This window comes from Gobio gobio (genome assembly GCF_949357685.1).
Source record: "Gobio gobio genome assembly, chromosome: 15".
Lineage (NCBI taxonomy): Eukaryota > Metazoa > Chordata > Actinopteri > Cypriniformes > Gobionidae > Gobio > Gobio gobio.
The window spans coordinates 35828783-35850155 of NC_137108.1; the positions used below are offsets into that span (position 1 = coordinate 35828783).

At 38.4% G+C, this 21373-nt stretch overlaps 1 protein-coding gene across 1 annotated transcript in view; it reads left to right on the top strand.

Annotated features, from left to right (window-relative positions):
- tgfbr2b (transforming growth factor beta receptor 2b) overlaps positions 1 to 21373 on the top strand; it is a 45207-nt gene that overhangs the window by 19107 nt on the left and 4727 nt on the right. Inside the window, exons 4-5 of the mRNA XM_079837722.1 lie at positions 14158 to 14960; positions 17305 to 17446. Coding sequence (XP_079693848.1) covers positions 14158 to 14960; positions 17305 to 17446 — 945 coding nt within the window. The remainder of the gene's footprint in view (positions 1 to 14157; positions 14961 to 17304; positions 17447 to 21373) is intronic.

Below are 21373 nucleotides of genomic sequence, written 5' to 3' on the forward strand. Positions count from 1 at the left end.
CTTTGTCGCTATTGATATAAAACAAAGTCTCGGATTTCAAATTACGTCCATTTTATTACGAAATTCAAAAACATAAATATTGTTTTGGCGCTGTGGCGTGAGATCGCTTTGGAGCAGCTCAGCTCTAAAGAAGTGGCCGCGAGCAACGCACGTGAACGGATCTTCTCTTCCACCTTAATACTTAATACCAGTTACAGCGCGAAATAAACATGAATGAACATCTGAACGTGTGTTAAAAGATAGAGTACAACTTACCGAAATCCGTATCATGTCACATGGAATCACTCAATCAGTGTTTTGTCAAATGCGGAAAGGCGTCAGTAAAACAGCTTGTAAGCAATGTCATGTAACGTCACATTTACCTCAGAAAAAAAAAACCTATCCAGTGTCCATAAACTCGTTAGCTAGAAAAATTTACTCTAGGGAGGAGCATTTTGCTAAATATATGCACCATATTCCATATTCATTATAATTTGTAATGTTCTTCAATATTTAATGCATGTTTGAGTTAACCTGGCAAGTTTTTATGACAGCCACCATTTAAATGTTTATATTTCAAAAAATATGTATATGATTATATGATTATGTAATTTGTAAAGTTAATATTATAACTTTATTATTATAAAAAAAAGTTATTTAGTGTAATTTAAGTGTTTGTACAAATCAGTTCACTTTTACCTTTAATATTATAGTACAACTGACTCCCATAGTTTACAGCATTAGTTAAGAGATTTGTTTTCCCAAATTTGTTTTAGATTTTAGATTTATCACGAGATTTGTTTTACATTCCAAAATTTGCCATGTATTGTACCTGATATATATCCAAAATAATCAAGAACCAAGCCTTTCCAACGTTTTTTTGTGACAATTTATTTCATTTAACTAAATTTTTTTTTTAATGACAAAAACAAAATAGTTTTTCAGTTATCACAACTGTTCTAACACTGGTTATTCAATAAACAGATGTTACTGTTACTAAACTCTGCTCAAAAGAAATGTAATTCCAAATTGATCCATATCGTTAACGTATCGTATCGTTACTTCAGTATCGTGATGCGTATCGTATCGTGACATTGTTGGTGATACACAGCCCTACGTCCTGTCCATTTTTTTTTCTTGTTGAACATAATGTTTAATTCTGAAATATAGGTTATTTTATATATTATGGAAATAAAATGGGTGCAAACACCATTTAGATGCCAAGCAGTGTTATTGTAGTTATCTAAAACAAAAACTATTGAAATATTATTTTGTTAATTGAAATAAAGTTGAAATAAAATGTATTATAGTAGATATAGTAGATGTATTATAATCGATATATAGTAGATGAGACACTTAATTTGAAATGTTTCATAGGCAACTAACTGAAATAAGTTGAAGTACTAAAATGACTAAAATACTAAATGGAAAAAAAGACAAAAGCACAAAAAATACTAAAACTTAAACTAAAATGAATACTGAAAATATTAAAGTTTAAGCTGTTTCAAAATACTAATACATAGTATAGTATATAAATAATGCAAAAATAACACTGATTGAAAGGGCAGGATTTTTTTTTTTACGAATGACGGGCTTTCCAATTCTGTGGAAATCTTCAGCATTCTGCAGTCGCAGATTCCGTGTGGGACTGTGAATTGGTAAGCGAAACCAGAGCATTGCAACCTTTGAAACATCTCATGTGATGTAGCCTACATCACACCTCTCTGAGGTTTTATATAGACTATGGAAACATTGTATAAATAATGAATTGTTTCAGCTAGTTTTAGTTTTGCTAGTGCTACACTCTAGATAAATAGCATTCAACTGAATTTTAATCCCAAGCCCCTGAAACAGTCTGCATTAGCATACAATGCTAACTATTTAGCGCAGGCTCATAACGTGTACCTCGCTCTGTTATGTGAGCTCAGGTTGTCGTAACGTTCTAAAGCAGCTGCATTGTTGCCGGCCAGGCTGCGCTGTCTCAGGCAGACTTTCTATTGGCTTTGGTTGTGTGGACGACTGAGGATCTCAGACATGTGGTTTCCTGTCTGTGTAACTTGAAGCAGAGACATCACAACCACATGGCAAAACAGCTGTGTGCACTAGGCATGCTCTAAAATAACCTTATTTACCGCTATTTGGAAAGTTTATAGCATGTTTTATACATTTTAAAAAGCCGCAATTTCATTTTTTATGCAAGGAACATCCACATGTGTGTATGTTTTTATAAAACCTAAAGCATTACACAGGGATTTCTGAGGTTCTGCGGCGACTGTGCTTCCTTTATTTCAGTATGTAAACACATTTATCATAAGCTAATGAAGACAAATGTTAGGATGTTAAATTGTGGATATACAGTAAGTTGGCGTTTGAGCAGGTGTTTGATGCCTGTAGTGTTGACTGTGTAGGAGCAGTCGAGGGAGGCTGTAATTCCATCCGGTGAAGGAGGCCTCATTCCCTGCTAGAGTGGGGAAGTATTGCAGGAAGTCCATGTTTACTTATTGGAACGGTTCCATGGCATATTTCTCCAGAAATGCCTGGCATTGTTTTCCCGGACCATAACATTTTTATGACATTAACTGTGGCTGAGAGCCTGCACGTTACAGCGATAAGCTCCCTGTTCTGTATTCGACTGGAGACTTTATTGTGGCAGCTGCAGGGTGTACGCACCAGCTTATAATTATATACCGCACAGCAGAGCTTTGTCATATAGCAATTTTACACTTTTTTCTTTGCTGAATCAAATAAACAAAGTCACGCTTACAGTACTTTTAGCCTAGCTGGACTTTTTAGGTGGAAAGTACACGTTGAAATCTAAAAGTGCCTCAAATATCCCTTTTCTGTTCTCAGGAAGCTAGATTATATTTTTATTATATTTATATATTTTACGTTATGTTTTAAAGTGCCCCTTTCTTCTTCTTGATGGGTTACCTGAGGAGCCGTCAAAAGTATATATAGAGGTTAATGATGAAGTTATTCAGAGAACTCCCCATAAATGTACTTTATGTAAGGCTGTATAGATTATTGGTCATGATGGATAAACAAACTGATTATCAAAATGTATAAATATTGACTGATGTATGTATTGGTCTATCCAAAGTATACACTCACCTAAAGGATTATTAGGAACACCTGTTAAATTTCTTATTAAAGCTACACTGTGTAACTTTTTTAGTTTATTCTTTGCTAAAAACACAAAAATATATGTGCTCATTAATGTATATTTACTTCTTTCAAGTAATAAAGTATTCTCGTAAGTTTATAATATGCCATTTAAAATACATACGGGTAGGGGTTCGAATGCAGGTCGCCATGTTGCCCCTCCATCTTGAAAGTACATTAGCCAAAGAGGGACATACCCGTAAATTCAAGCTTCGCCTTTCGCGTTTTAACACTCGATGGCACTGTACAAAATTCCCTGCCTCGCGCATGTGCGCGTCAACTTGTTCAGACTTGTCTGGTGCATGCGCAGAGAGTTTTCATCTCAGCAGCGTCCAGTAACAGAGTTATACGGAGTTTTCCTTGCTTGTTTATTCCTCAAAAGTCTGTTTTTCCTTGTGTGGTATTTCTGTGCGTTCATAACTTCGTAAGTAATAATAGTTATTGTCATTGTAGATGTTTTCAGAGTGTGTCATCGCGTAATTCAGTTGATGTCACCTCAGAAGTATTTTTGTGTCAACATACAATAGCGTAATGCTCACCTATTTGAATAATCATTCAGTTATTTTGTTATCAACAATGTTTATTCGTTTATAGAAAATATTTGCTTGTAATGTATGTTGATGGAAATATGTATCAGGTCTGATCGGCATATTAACAATTGTTATACAGAGCGCACTGCAGTGCTAAAGCTGCGCACACACTTTTGTAATCCGACACCGCTTGTTAGCAGCAGCAGCGGCAGCTCCGCTTCTTTTAATGCAGCTGCATTTAGTGCCTATATATGGTACAATAAGCTCTGGTTTACGGTTACATTATACAAATGTAACTTATAAGTATAGTTATGCAGCAAAGCATTTGTGAAGCCACAACATGCACAACCCTGAGGTCGGATGGGCTACAACAGCAGAAGACCCAACCGGGTACCACTCATCTCCACTACAAATAGGAAAAAGAGACTACAATTTGCACAAGCTCACCAAAATTGGACAGTTGAAGACTGGAAAAATGATGCCTGGTCTGATGAGTCTCGATTTCTGTTGAGACATTCAGATGGTAGAGTCAGAATTTGGCGTAAACAGAATAAGAAAATGGATCTATCATGCTTTGTTACCACTGTGCAGGCTGGTGGTGGTGGTGTAATGGTGTGGGGGATGTTTTCTTGGCACACAGTACAGAGTTCACTGTACTAACCACAGTTGGACCCCACAGTTACCAGATCTCAACCCAATAGAGCATCTTTGGGATGTGGTGGAACGGGAGCTTCGTGCCCTGGATGTGCATCCCACAAACCTCCATCAACTGCAGGATGCTATCCTATCAATATGGGCCAACATTTCTAAAGAATGCTTTCAGCACCTTGTTGAATCAATGCCACAAGAATTAAGGCAGTACTGAAGGCGAAAGGGGGTCAAACACAGTATTAGTATGGTGTTCCTAATAATCCTTTAGGTGAGTGTATATCCTAGTGGGTTTGTATTGCAAGATTTCAGTTTCACATTCAGAGCCATTATGGAGTTTGAATATTTGAATGTGGCATGAATTCTGAATGTTTGAACATTTTGAATGAGTCTGTCAGCATGAAGACATTATGTCTTCTAGACAAGACTCCAGACAAATGAATAGAGCGAAAGAGGGAAATGGAGAAACTGTGGTTAACTGTGGATTACTGTCATTAGTTTACTCCCAAAAAAAGAAAAACATTTAAATGTTGTAATGCAGTTTCTCCTGAAATCTATCTACCGGCAATTCACCTGCAGAATATTAGTGCTGTTCCTCAAAATGGAGTTTGTGCAAACATTCCATTAAGCAAATAGTGAGTGAAAGCACAAACCACGGAAACGGTTAACACTTTAGTGAAAGTGATTTTGTAACATCATGTTTTAAATTTGGCTCTGAAATGGAATGAGAATGATGAGATATGAAGACAGATTGATGTCACTGTTTGATGCAGACATATTTGCTGCTACTCTTCACAGTGATGGCCGTTAATGCTTGAGTGCTCCAGCAAATGTACATTTGTTTCTAATAAGCAACTCGTAAAACTTGTCAGGAGCGTTGCACTTTTCATTGTGGTTTGCACACATGTTCTTCTGTTATTCGACTTGTAAACTTGATTGGCTCAATCAGAAGAAACACGATGTGAATATGGAACCTTGGAGGCGTCTTGATTTAGAGGTCCTGGAAGCTTCTTGTGTGTTTTTCCACGTTTTTTAACAGTGTTTATACCATCACAGTAACACACTGAACAAGATTCTCACTCAACTAGGTTGTTATAGGTCATTGCTGTAGTTTAATTTCCTCGCATTTCCTGTTGACATGTGCAGTATTATTTCTGCAACTGTCAGGTAATGTTACTATAACACGAAACAATATTGCATTACTCATAAAAAGTAACTAATCATGTTACACTATTACATTTTTGGAATGCAATGGCAGGCTATGTTTTAATGTGGCGTATGTGTATTCACACTGGAATAACAAATTGTGGCTAACCGTATATCAAATAATGTAATGTTATGTGTTTAACAAATTGTCTAATAATAATAATAATAATGTCTAATTTAACAATTTCATCTATTATTAAAAATAAATTATTATTGATTATTATTATTATTATTCATAATTATTGTCAATACAACTATTATAACATTCTATTTAGATTCAGTGTCCATCTAAACAACAACCTATATACAAATGTGTTTGTGTACACCGATCAGGCGTAACATTATGAAGTGGTGAAGTGAACGACACTTATTATCTCTTCATAACGGCACCTGTTAGTGAGTGGGATATATTAGGCAGCAAGTAAACATTTTGTCCTCAAAGTTGATGTGTTAGAAGCAGGAAAAATGGGTCACATTGTGATGGCTAGACGACTGGGTCAGAGCATCTCCAAAACGGCAGCTCTTGTGGGGTGCTCCCGGTCTGCAGTGGTCAGTATCCATCAAAAGTGGTCCAAGGAAGGAACAGTGGTGAACCGGGGACAGGGTCATGGGCGGCCAAGGCTCACTGATGCACGTGAGGAGCGAAGGCTGGCCCGTGTGGCCCAAATTGCTCAAGAAGTTAATGCTGGTTCTGATAGAAAGGTGTCAGAATACACAGTGCATCGCAGTTTGTTGTGTATGGGGCTGCATAGCCATAGACCAGTCAGGGTGCCCATGTTGACCCCTGTCCCCCGCTGAAAGTACCAACAGTGGGCACGTGAGCATCAGAACTGGACCATGGAGCACCTCAATAGAAGGTGGCCTGGTCTGATGAATGACGTGTGCGCCGCTTACCTGGGGAACACATGGCTCCAGGATGCACTATGGGAAGAAGGCAAGCCGTCGGAGGCAGTGTGATGCTTTGGTCAATGTTCTGCTGGGAAACCTTGGGTCCTGCCATCCATGTGGATGTTACTTTGAAACGTCACACCTACCTAAGCATTGTTGCAGACCATGTACACCCTTTCATGGAAACAGTTCGCCCTGCCACAAAGCAAATTGTTTGAGGAGCACAACATCGAGTTTGAGGTGTTGACCTGGCCTCCAAATTCCCCAGATCTCAATCCAATCGAACATCTGTGGGATGTGCTGAACAAACAAGTCCGATCCATGGAGGCCCCGCAGGACTTAAAGGATCTGCTGCTAACATCTTGCTTCTAACATCTTCAGCACACCTTCAGGGGTCTATGCCTCGACGGGTCAGGGCTGTTTTGGCAGCAAAAGGGGGACCAACACAAAATTAGGTCATAATGGCCGTATCGGTGTGTGTGTGTATATATATATATATATATATATATATATATATATATATATATATATATATATATATATATATATATATATATATACGCAAAATGATAGATGCCAAAATATTCTTTCTCAGATCTTGTGGAAAGTACTCATTATTCTTTCCCAGGATGATAATCCAGGCCATTGGCCTGACAGGACAAATAAGTAGCAGCATGTGTCTGTGTCTCACTGGAATATTTCCAACCTGACAATATGTTCCTACTCAGTTGATCTTTTTATATCATAGGTTATTTTGATGGAAAGAAGAACATAAAGGAAAGGAAGAAGATTGCAAACGGAGGATCAGTCTGTCTGTGTAGACTTTATTTTCAACCCAACCCTGACCTGCACGTATATATGCTGGCTCGCAAACACGCCCACGCTCACATGCTGAGGAATCTTGGCCTCCGGTTATAGAGCAGATAGTTAAAAGGTCTGAGTCACACCGAGAAAGCCGACGAGAGACCTAGACGTGGTTCGTAAGAGAGAGAGAGAGAGAGAGAGAGAAAGAGAGAGAGAGAGAGAGAGAGAGAGAGAGAGAGAGAGAGAGAGAGAGAGAAAAAAAAAGAAAAGTCAGACTTGTTTGTGGTATGAGCCATGCTATAAAACAAAGCCGTAGCCATAACAAACAAACAGTAACAGGTCTGTCTTTCTCATGTAGAGCATGTTATAAATCTCAGTACTCCGCATCAGGACAGGGATCGAAAAGGCAATAACATATGGGAATCCTCACTTTGAATTCTGACATTTTCAAAAGTAAAGCAAGCTAACAATGTGCTCAGACAACAAATGAAAGCATGCCGAAACTTATTCGTATGAGGGTGGAGAGAATTGGCCTGTCACATCAGTAAACTTAAAGAATATGTGAAATGTCATGTTCTGAGATTTTGTTGACAGGAAAAGTTAATAGAATCTTAAAGTCATGAAAAGTCAAAGGACAAATACGGTTATTTGGCAAACAAACAAAAAAACAACAGTATTTGAAAATGATTTTCCTTGAAACTACTATTGCATTGGCAGGCTCAGACTACAGATTATGGTGGGCTAGCAATACCAAGACAGGTTAATCACTACAATATGGTGCAAACACATGTAACATTTAGGATGCTTTTGATATCAAGTTTTGCATTGTCCTTGACAGGGTAAAAGATGACCTACAATCTAAAACCTGAAATTTCTGAAATAGTTTTCTTCAAAAGAAATAATGTTTAATTATATACTAGGAAATTAATATAAAATAGGAAATATACAAAGACAGTTAGACTAGCCTGAATGCCAGCCGAATTTAGCCCCGTCCACAACAATTGAGTTCGGGAAATTCGGTCTGGACTTGATTCGTTGTGGAGCAACTATGCCCCAAACAGGAGCTGTTCTGACCAATCAAATTGTCAGGGCGGGCTTTATACGATGATGGACAGATGATAAACAGTTACGTAATCATTCCCGTCACCAAAGAACGCTTGGGTTGAATTCATTCTAATCCTAAACGAAGAAATTGTTCGTATATGCATTCACCTTTACTATTTCTCTCTAAAATGATGATCGTGTTGGGAAGTACTCCGTGTCTCCTTAAATTATTTTTACAACACCGGCAAAGTTCGTTTACACTCATCTTCTTCTTCTACTTCTTCCAGTGTGCGTGCAGTTGAGTTCTGTTGACAACTATGCATCGCTCCGTTGCTCTGATTGGTTGTAGGTCTATCCAATTGAGGTCTTTCCTGGTTTGGTTGAAACACGAAACAATGGAGCCATATCAGTCTCATATTCTGACTAGAATCTGAGTATGACGACATCAGGCTTACAGTTTACTATACTTAGTAGAATTCGGTTACGGGCAGCGTTGTCAGACGGGGTCAACGATTTTCAGCCCAAAAGCTAAAGAAAAAAAACAAGAAAAAAAAACCAGCCAAAACTTGAACTGCCAAAATAATTTGATAGAAGTCTATTGCCATACCAATCAAGGTTGATGAGTACCATTTTTATCTCCTTAAAACATAATGTTGATGACAAAAAAAAAATCCCAGGAAAATGGATCAAAACAGGGCAAATACATTAAAGAGAATTAGCAAATATGACTAAAATGTCTGATGGAAAACGGTCAAAACAGCAATCAAGAAATTAATTGACTTAACCCTCAGAATTTTTTTTTTCCAATGTCAACAGTAGGAATAAGCCAAAGTGCAAAAAGTACCAATGTAAGAGATCGGAAAAACAACATAATTAGCAGGCCTTTCACACGTTAATGCACACACCGCTGCCAAAATGTGTCATTCGTTGATACTGTACGATAATCCGCCAGCAAAAAAATAACAACAGTGATATGCTTACCTTTGTCTTGCACTTTGACAGAACTATAGAAACGTTACGTTGTGAAGTACATAGAACATAACGCACTTAGCACAGTCAAAACTGATTAATTCAAACCTCTTTCAGCAGCTGTCGGGGACGAGTAGAGCGCAGTCTAGATGGTTTAAAGGTCCTGTTCTTCGTGATCCCATTTTTCAAACTTTAGTTAGTGTGTAATGTTGCTGTTAGAGCATATATAATACCTGTAAAATTATAAAGCTCAAAGTTCAATGCCAAGCGAGATATTTTATTTAACAGAAGTTCCCTTTCAAAGCCTACAGCGAACGGCCTGTTTCGACTACATCCCTGTACATCCTGCTTTAATGACGTCAATAGAACAGTTTGTTGACTAACCTCCGCCCACAAGAATACGTGAAAAAGGGGGCGTGGTCTTGATGCTCCTTCGTGGAGAAGAGGAAGTGTTGCGTTCGGTTCGGTTGCGTTTGTCGCCATGTCGTTCAGACGCTGTTATTTTCATCCCGGAGTCAAATAACCTTTGTTTGGCCTTCAGGGGCTGTAGTTTGAGCGCGTTCATCTCCCCGTTATGGTAAGAGGCGTGACCTTTCCGGGCAATGTGCGCTATGCTGCTGTCGAATCACAACACAGGAACCGCTGGCACAATCAGAACTCGTTACGTGTTTCTGAAGGAGGGACTTCATAGAACAGGGAAACCTTTAAAACTTGCAGATGTCCTGTTGCCTCTGGCTTGGCGTGCTCAGTTGGGGACACAAAAATTTTTAACTAAACATCGAAATAAATCTAATTAATAAACTAAATTAACCATATAAACTAAATTACTGATCTAATTATTGATCTAAAGCCCACACTGTCACTGTATGATAATTTAAATGAACTGATGACATCAGCGTTTTCTCCAGAATGGCTATAAAGCTGAATAAAATTATGCTGCATTATTTTCCTGTTCAGCACTGTAAAGCTGCTTTGAAACAATCTACATTGTTAAAAGCGCTATATAAATAAAGTTGACTTGACTTGACTTGACTGGTCAGTGTGCACACGATGATGGACAGGAGTCATATAGTCCCCTATATTCGATTATATATTTCAATTCAAGCCATTCAACTGTGCTCTCAGAGTTAGTTATATTTATAAAGAGTCTTCGAGTCAACATCTCCCACCACAGGTGTAATCCACGTTGGATCACTCTCCCACTCTTTATTGTAGATACAACTTACTGTATATTTATGCCACTTTGACATAACGATCACTTTAATATACAGCTACAATTTATCGCGCTAAAAACCTGTCAGTCATGAATGAGCACGTCTGACTGCTGATCGCTGATTGGCTGAAAGTGCGTGCTCGTCGGCGATGTCAATACCTCCTCCAGCTGACTCTTCGTGGGCCAGTGTGTGTCATGACTCATGATGAGTTCATGAACACTTGAGTTTTGTTTATTAACCAATAACCAAACTAAATTAGACTATACAATTTTTTTTTTGAAAACCGCCAAACTTACCTCAAACTAGCTCAAATTTTGTCCACCCGCCCAAGCCCATTTTTACCCGCACAATCAAATTCAAAACCCGCCCAATTTGGCAACACTAGTTACAAGACCCGCCCCATTCTACTTCTGATTGGTTATGTTAGTTTGGTTAAGAGTGAAAGCTGTGTTCCTCTCAAACCATTGGTAGGCGAACTCATGAACTCGAACGTGATATCAGCAATTTTTTTTTTTAAATGTATGTTGTTAAATTAGTAAATTTTAGCAGCATCTAGCAGTGAGGTTGCAAATTGCCCCCGCTCACCCCTCCCTTTCGAAGCAAATAGAGAAGCTACGTTGGCCGACACAGGACAAAGATGTCGTCGTCTGAGACAGCAGAGAGTTGCTAGCGCTCTGTAGAGAAGTTTGTCCGTTTAGGGCTACTGTAGAAACATGGCGGCGCAAAATGTTAACTTCATTTTAAGGGGATACTGACTACATAGTTATGTATATTATATTGTATTCTGTCAATAGTTCTCGTGATGGTTGACTGACATCACGATGGAGCGCCACCATCGTGATGCCACGCCCCCCATTGCGAGTCTTGTTGTGAGTGCAACGCACACTAAATCCTCTTCTATAGTTAAACTAAAAACTTAGCAGGGATTGCTCTGTAAATTAAATTGAGAATATAACTAATGCATATATTCTATTTTAAATACTGTAGTCTATGCCAGATATAGCCTACATTTTGAAATAATAAACGAGGCTCAAACATCCATTTCATAAGCATGTGTGTTTATTTCAGCACTTCCGTCAGTGAAACAACACACCACAGCCTGTAAAACATTTAAACAATTATCAGTAAATAATGGTAACCTAAAGAATATAAGAAAATGTAATATTAGTAAAAAAAAAAAAAAGTAATTTCCCCTCAAGGATACATCATATACCGCTCTGCGCGAGATGAAACACGAGCTGGACACCTTCTCAAATATCTTCATCTTCATGTGTGTTGCAAAGCAACACTTGTTGTAAAGGTTCTGAAGAGCAAATGTTATCTTCCACAGGGTCAAGACATTTAACCTATGTTTGATTATTCATTGCCAGAGAAAACGAAAGTAAAATGGCCTGTGTGTGAAATGCGCTATTCAAATAAACTTGACGCGCCTTACCAAGTCTAATAACAAGCACAAACTGTGTTAAATAAAATTAAATAAAAAGGTAGCCTATTCGTCCTACAGTGTTTTTCTACTTTCCCACAGTAAAGGACTTGAATGGGTTGCCTAATAGACTTAATTATAAAAAAAACGAAAGGAAGAAACGTTTATAATTCCCTGCGAAAATGGGTGCGACGCGAGTGAAGATTTGAGAAAAGAAACGAGATGTCCATGTGGGATAAAATGGACTAACGTTAGGCCTATTGTTAAAATTCACGGAAATCGCAAAACAGCATAAAAAAGCTGACAAATCTTAAATTGGGCTCAGCCTACCGCTCTCATTCGGCATGAATCCATTCATGGCTGCAAATTTATTTCCTTTGTAAACAAAGCTTTGTTCTTCACTCGGTATTATTCACATAAAACAGCATTCACATACAAAACACTGGGTTAGTAACGAAATTATAGTTTTGAAGTAGAAAATAGTAGGCTATTTATGTAAAGAGATATATTAAAATAAAAAGAGCACAACTCTTCTTAAGTGGAAGGAAGCTACTTTTTTCCCTCACGTGCAAGCGCGGATGAGTCATTATTTGGGTTAGTTAAATAACGAAATTATATAGTTTTTAAGTAGAAAATAGTATTTATGTAAAGAGATAATAAAATACAGCTATAGTAAATTATATATTTGTATTAATAAAAAAAAGACGATATCATCGTCCATCACAATGTTTTACTGTAAACATCGTCAACTGCCAATTTAGGAGACATCGCCCAACCCTAAATAGTTCCTCATAAATACTACACACTGCACCTTTAAATGAGCGTTAGATGATGGCAAAAATAAACAACATTTATTTGATAGATTTGGCAAAAGCTTTTATCCAAAGCGACATTCAAGCTATACATTTTTTTTCAATTCATGCATTCCCTAGGAATTGAACCTATGACCTTGCCGTTGCTTGCACCATGCTCTGCTGTTTAAGCTACAGAAAGGCAAAGGTAATGTTAATGGAACCATTAGGGATAATTTAAGTACACAAGTCAACAAAATAGTGTTTTTGGGATATTTTAATCCAAAAATCGTACATATTGTGCCTTTAATTAATCCTTTTCCAGTAAGTATGAGCAATGGTAATAGTAATAGTGGGGCTTATTAATGCACTAATAAGAAACATGTCTATTGGTGTGCCACCCGCCCACCCTCCAATGAGAAGCAATTCAATTTTAATAGATTAACTTGTGAGTCAGAGGCTTTGGAAAGCGAAATCCACTTGATTCTTGTTAAGACCTTGGCACAGATGTACGGTGATGCGTTTAACGGTAGAGCCTGCAGAAAAGTGCCTCTTATTAGCTGATAATGTCATGGACCGCAGCAGTGTGGCTGGCATCCTGTTTTATGTGGCTGGAAAAAGGCGCTGCGATTTCATGCATGTTTATATTGGTTGTTTGGCTGGAGAAGAGGTTTCTGCCGCTGTATGTGAAGGGTTGAGTGTTCCCTCTGCACCACACGTCTATGCTTTATGCATGTGTTTGCTGACTGTTCCGTCTGCCAAACGCTTTGGCATTTATTGATGTTTTCCCTCTCCCAGTGTCGTGTATCCATTTCTGTTCTTTTTATGTCTGTGTCTCAATGATAAGGCGTGTCTGTGTGTTTGATGGAAGAATGCAGACAGACGAAACACTGACTCCACGCTCTGCCCACGTAGTTGGCAGGTCTCACTTTGTCTCTGGATTGAACCTGCAGTGCTAGGGCTTCTAAGCCAATCCTCAGGTTGGCAGACATACATCGTAGCACTAGCTGGGTAAACTTTCCCTTGAAGGATGCAGTCACTGAACAGACTCCCACTGTGTGTGTGCGCTTCACTTGTGCTTCCTGTTGTGGCAGGGAACACTGCTTACAAACTGAGTTAATGATTAGGAGTTCGGTCAAACTAGGTATAGCTGAAATTTGAAATGGCTCTAAATTCTGGACATTTCTCTGACAGTTGACTTCGCTCAAGGACACAATGGTGTTAAAAATCAACAGATTTCATGGTTTTGAATCAATGATGCATTGAGATCTTTTTTGAACTTCTAATTTTAATAATTTATTGATGTGCATTTTTAAATAATTTAATTCATCTTTTAATTAATCTTATAATATTTAATTAATTAATTTCTCTGAAAAAAATATTTGGAAAGCCAAATATGACATTGTTTGTTCAAGTAACTATATAATTGGGACAATTTATGGGGAATATTGTTTGTCTAACATTGTGTTTTTATGTCTCATCATCTGCTTTCTCTCCAGCTATTGGTCCAGACCCCACAAATAACCAGGTGGTGTTGGTGATCCTGGTCAGTTTGTTGCCCCTCCTTGTTCTGGCTGTGCTGGTCATCGCCTCCTTCTACTGGTATCGTATGTACCGTCGCCGCAAACTCGACGAGTGGGAGACCAAGAAGCCGTCCAAACGCAAGGGCCCCAAAGGCCCGCTGGACTGTAGTGACGCCTGCGCCATCATGATGGATGATGACCGCTCGGATAGCAGCTCCACGCACGCCAACAACCTCAACCACAACACGGAACCTCTGCCCATTGAGCTGGACCTTCAGGTAGGCAAGGGCCGCTTCGCTGAGGTGTACAAAGCCAAACTGAGACAAAGCCCCTCGGAACAGTTTGAGACGGTGGCGGTTAAGATCTTCCTCTACGAAGAGTACGCATCCTGGAAGAACGAAAAGGACATCTTCTCGGACATCGATCTGAAGCACGAGAACATTCTACACTTCCTGACTGCTGAGGAGAGGAAGGTGGAGAAACAGTACTGGCTGATCACCGCCTATCACCCACGCGGGAACCTGCAGGAGTACCTCACGCGCCACCTCATCACCTGGGAGGATCTACGACAGCTTGGGGGATCGCTAGCCCGGGGTGTGGCTCATTTGCATAGTGACCACTCCCCCTGCGGGAGGCCCAAAGTGCCCATCGTCCACCGAGATCTGAAGAGCTCTAACATCCTGGTGAAGAATGACCTCACTTGTTGCCTCTGTGACTTTGGGCTTGGCCTCCGTCTTGACAACTCGCTGTCAGTGGATGACCTGGCCAACAGTGGACAGGTAGATTCTGCAACAATATTTCATATGGTGCATTCTGTCTGTATTGATGACATTGATGATATATGCTTCTGTTGAAGCTATCAGTCAACATAATTTCAACTTAAAGGGATAATTCACCCAAAAATGAAAATTCTATCATCGCCCTCAAGTAGTTCCAAACATGTATGAATTTCTTTTGTCTGCTAAACACAAAAGAAGATATTTTGAATAGGGCTGCAATATATATCGTTTCAGCATCAACATCGCGATAGTCACATCTCTGGGTATGCAATGTCAAGTAACTATGGGATCGTATTGATCACAGTGATCCGTTCGGACCAGCCACTGCGGTTCAGAGCGCAGGTGATTCGCTGATCAAAGTTGAACCATCATAGAGTGAAAGTTTATCATTTGCACATGTTTCAGTCTTGTCAGTTTAAACATTCATACAAGTTTAAAAAGAACTCATTGCACAGAGCACCACAGACAGCATGTGAACACTGAATTCCATCCTCTTTCTCGTCTTTTTGTGCTTGAACAGAGACATTCACGCAAAATTATGTCAATGTCCATCTCGCAGAGTATCCTCGTAAATACAGTCGCTTATGTCTTAAGTGAAAGTAAACAGATGCATAAAGATCCATGCATTAGGTCTTAAAGTGACAGCAATCTATAAACCTGCTGCTGTTTGTCATTTAATGTTAATCAAACAACAAAAGAAAAAGACAATCACTTTTGGAGCCTTAACAACGATTCATTATATTTAAGTTATACAGTGCAGACTTTGCAGTGTTATTTTACATAATTACATTTTTGATAGACTTACCTGAAAAGCAAAGCACTGTTTGTTTTATTGTATTTAATATAACTATATACTTGTAATTTGTTTATTTTCTATGCAGATTCACTCCCCTACAAAATCCCACCAGTCATTCTAGAATGATTAATTCTTTCCAAATAGAGATATTCAAGTCATCTGGTGAAATTGTTTTCATATCGCAATATATATGTATATATTGAATGTCGGTAAGCAAACAGTTGATGGGGATTGACTACCATAGTATTTTTTTCTCCATAATATGGAAGTCAATGGGGCTCATAAACCATTTGGTTAACGACATTGTTCAAAACATCTTCTTTTGTGTTCGGCAGAAGAAAGAAATTCACACTGGTTTGGAACAACTTGAGGGCGACTAAATGATGACAGAATGTAAAAAATTTTTTGGGTAAACTTTCCCTTTAATATCCACCAATCTGTGAACAAACGAAAGAGAGAGATCAGCAATGAATGTGATCAGTAGACATCTCGCATGAATTGTGTAATAAAGTCAGGCAAATTATTTATTTATATTTATATCTTATTTATTTTTTGCAATAAATGTTTAATATATTGTTAGTATTCTGACAACAAATGACTATAAATCAATGGTTTTATATTGTACCATTGTTTTTTATTTATTTACCTCAGTTGCATTGTTTTATGGGATTGTAATCCTTCAAAAAAAAAACTTTTATGAAGTCGCTTTTCCTCATTTTCATATATATTTTTGCTTGAAAATGTTACCTGTTTTATTTCGATACATCCATCACAGTCCATCACCTTTTTTCAACCTCAATGCAGCACAAGACTACTTAGATTCAAATGCCTTTATAGCTTTGTTAGTGCCAGGTAAAGCGCTGGCGTATAACATACCCAAAATTGTGCAGATTTACTGTGGCAGAGACATCGTGTCATAACTTGCAGGGAAAGTCCCCTCAGGCATTTCACCATGTGCAGATGTGTATGTATGTATGTGTGCCCTTTGTTCAAACTGTCTGCTCAGATTTATGATTCACAGGCTAAAAATGAAAAGACAAAAGGTGCTGAGTGAATCAGTAATGAACTAGCTAACAATCACCCGACTCTGAGCGACGTCTCTCCATACCCAGAGTGCGTTGATGTATGTCAGCGTTCTGCTGGTCCCAGACAGTGACCCTAGACGCATTCAAAGGGAGTTTAAACTTCAGTGCTGATGTTGCGTTTAATTTATCACGTTTTAGTTTTGTTGGTTCATCGGTGTGACCTTTTGTACTCCTAAAGTGAAGTCGAGTTGTGCATGTTTTAAAGATGAAGAAATAAAAAAGATGCAATATTACCCCAAATTAAAGGATTCTTTAATTTGGGGTAATATTTATTGGAGTTTGGTGCCCTCAAAACAGTTTTCCAAACAAAAGCAATGAACGCTTAGATTAATTTATTATCTGAATCATGACAATATGGAAGTTTTATTATTATTGTTGTTAAAAATGCAGTGTTGTCATGATATTGATAGATATATACAATATCAAATTATTTACATAAGTATTCTATGTATCTGCTTCTCAGGTGGGTACAGCCAGATACATGGCTCCAGAAGTGCTGGAATCAAGGATCAACCTTGAGAACATCGAGTCGTTCAAGCAAACCGATGTCTACTCCATGGCCCTGGTACTGTGGGAGATCACGTCCAGGTGTAATGCCATCGGAGGTGAGTACACAACCATCTTCAAGATCTCACTTGGAAACATAGCTGTTATTTTGGCATTTCCCAAATCAATATGGATAGTGAACTTGAGACAATGCTATTCTGTTTCTATTCTGCCTGTAATTGTCCCTCAAGGAGAACAGGGGTGAAAATAGGCTTGCTTTTTTTGTCTGATTCTGTCAGTGGCATTGTGGGTTTTTTTCTACCATCATTGGGCTATTGTTTTTGTACACTGCATGGAAAGCCCACTGCAGCCCGCACTGTGTTTTGACCGATTTGCAGCTTCCTGTTATTGGAGGAGTCGTTCTTTAAGAAGAGCAGAGATGGTTCGGTGTACTCACTCTATTTGGGGAATGTAAGGAATGTGTGAAATGTCAAGTGCTTCCTAAGAACTTTCCCTTTTTTGGTCAGGTGGGAAGATTCTTGGCACACCCAGATATAGGCCTAAACAACAATATATATATCTGTCATTGACTATTTATGCTCTCATCTTTGAAATACAACAGCAAAAATTGGAGGTAAATATACAGTGGGGCAAAAAAGTATTTAGTCAGCCACCAATTGTGCAAGTTCTCCCACCTGAGAGAGGCCTGTGATTTTCATCATAGTGTTACGGTTCCAGCAGAACAGAATAGCACGAGATTACACTTCAACTATGAGAGACAGAATGAGAAAAAAAAAATCCAGAAAATCACATTGTCTGATTTTTAAAGAATTTATATGCAAATGATGGTGGAAAATAAGCATTTTGTCAATAACAAAAGTTAATCTCAATACTTTGTTATACCCTTTGTTGGCAATGACAGAGGTCAAACGTTTTCTGTAACTCTCCACAAGGTTTTTACACACTGTTGCTGGTAGTTTGGCCCATTCCTCCATGCAGATCTCCTCTAGAGCAGTGATGTTTTGGGGCTGGGATTTTTGCTCACCGTTCTTGTGATCATTTTGACCCAACGGGGTGAGATCTTGCGTGGAGCCCCAGATCGAGGGAGATTATCAGTGGTCTTGTATGTCTTCCATTTTCTAATAATTGCTCCCACAGTTGATTTCTTCACACCAAGCTGCTTACCTATTGCAGATTCAGTCTTCCCAGCCTGGTGCAGGTCTACAATTTTGTTTCTGGTGTCCTTTGACAGCTCTTTGGTCTTGGCCATAGTGGAGGATGGAGTCTGACTGTTTGAGGTTGTGGACAGGTGTCTTTTATACTGATACAGGGCTTTCCTGTTGTTCAAACAGTAGAGCATGGGTCTAGCAACGCCAAGGTCATGGGTTCGATTCCAAGGGAAAGCAAGAATTGACAAAAAATGTAAAATGTGTACCTTGAATGCAATGTAAGTCGCTTTGGATAAAAGCGTCTGCCAAATGCATAAATGTAAATTTAAATAACGAGTTCAAACAGGTGCCATTAAAACAGAGGAGCCTCTTAAAGAAGAAGTTATAGGTCTGTGAGAGCCAGAAATCTTTAAATCTTTCAATTCTTTAAACATCAGACAGGATTTTTTTTCTCGTTCTGTCTCTCATAGTTCAAATGTACCTATGATAAAATTACAGGCCTCTCTCATCTTTTTAAGTGGGAGAACTTGCACAATTGGTGGCTGACTAAATACTTTTTTGCTGCACTGTGAATATGAATGCATGTGGAAAATGAGGAAGAAAGAGGGATTTTGTTGTTGAGATTAGGGATTTCCTGCATTTAATTTTTTTTGGTGGCTGCCTGTGAAATTACGGCCCGCTGAAGTAAATTTAAGTAAATTCATCAATGCAATCCAATTTTGTATTTGAAATGCTCAGGGTCGATTAAGTTTTCTTGATTTTCATTCCAACTACGGTTATCTCATATTAAGGGAAAAAGGGGCTTTGATTGCCTTCAGATAGTTTTACGTTTTCTTATATGGCAATAATCAGATAGGATTCTTTAATTTGGGGTAATATTTATTGGAGATTTTCTGTTATTTTAATCCCATCTGAATAGGGTTGATGGAATAGAACAGTAGCTTTTATGAAATAGGAAACAATTTGTATATTTATTCATTAAAATTAAAAAGGTTCTGCATTTCAAAAAAAGTAATTAAAAAAAAAAGCAATGGAAAAAATCTCATTTGCAGTATTTCTAAGCACAAATTACATAAATATACTTCTGTTCAACATTTTGGGACACTAATATATTTTTTAAAGAAATTAAAAATGTTATTCTGCAAGGATGCATTAAATTAATTAAAAGTGACCGGAAACAAAATATTTATATTTCTAATAAATTCTGAGCTTTTGAACTTTCTATTTATAAATTAATAATACAAATAATAATAATAAAAATAAAGAAATATAGTGCCAAAAATATTAAGCAGCACAACTGTTTTCAATACTGATAATAATATATGTTTCTTGAGCATCAAATTGGCATAATATTAGAATAATTTTTGAAAGATCATGTGATACTGAAGACTGGAGTAATGATGCTGAAGATTCAGCTTTGCCCCCACAGGAATAAAAACAGAAATATTAAAAAAATATATTTCACAATGTTACTGTATTTCTGATCAAATAAATGCTTGCTGAGCTTTCAAAAGACATTCAAAAACATTAAAAACTCTTACAGAAACTCAAACTTTTTACAGTAATTAATAAAATGAATAAACTTTGCTTCCCATGTAAATATCTTGTAAGCATCTTGTTTTTGAGCATGTTTAGATATTTTACTGGAAAACAAGACAAAAATATCAAGAGTCATTTTGTGTAATTTTTAAATAAATTTGGCTGTTGAGTTGTTGAAGGTGCACTTCAAAATTCTGATAACGTTTGCTATTTTAAATGGATAGTTCACACAAAAATGACAATTGTGTCATCATTTACTCACCCCCAAGTTATTCCAAACCTGTATGAATTTATTTCTTCTGCTGAACTCAAAAGATTATATTTTGAAGAATGTCAGTAACCAAACAGTTGATGGGCCCCATTGACTTCCATAGTAAGGGCCCATCAACTGTTTGGCTACCAACATTCTTCAAAATATCTTCTGTTGTATTCAGCAAACGAAAGAAATTCATCAGCTCTGGGAATATGAGTGAAGTGTGCATGTGTAAGTGTATTAGCTTGTGTATATTGTTTCTCACACTGTCCCTGTGCCTGTTGAGTTGTGTTACCCACATGCCCCAGCATGCCCTCTCTGTGGTTGACAGGGGTTGCTGGAGTCCTCCTGTCATGCTGCTTGGAGCTTATCTGAAGAGCTGGAGGTGTTTTCAGACAGACAGACTGTCTCATTCCAGCCTGTGTTGAGGGGGGTAGAGACAGACATCCCAGGGTCTGTCTCTCGAAGCCCTTGCTGTTATTTTTTTTCTTCTCCGCTCCTGCTTCCACTGAATGCAATGTTAAAAACCTGTGATCTCCTGCAAAAAGGGGGGAAAGAACAGTTTTCGGGTGCAGAAAGTCAATGTGTGGGTGTTGGTGAAATGGAAAGCTGTGGCCGCGTTGTTCTGCTGCTGCGGCTCAGTGTGTATGCTAGTAAGTCCTGAATTAGCACGGGGTGCGGCCTGGTCTAGAGTAGTAGAGCAAACTTGAGACACTGCCAGTCAAGGAGAACTCCCTCCCTTTCCTCAGAGAAACAGAGGAAAACAAGTAAATGGAGGACAGCAGCTGGCTAGCAGGTGGCAGAACCCCATGCAGGGTGGCCATCCATCAGTATAGGTCTCAGATTCACTGCCGCCACGCCTCTGACTGACTCAAGCTTCTTCACAGTCACACAGAAGAGTCAAGGGTGTTGTTTGCTCACGATCCACCCCAAAATGTCTGTCTGAAGCCTGAAAAAATCCTCCGGCAACATTGCTGCTGCATTGCTCTCCAAGCAACTTTTAAATAGGTCAAAGTGTTTAAGCAGGAAATCTTACCTCCGTCTGCCCCGATTGACTGTCTAACTGACTGTTTTATTTACTGAAT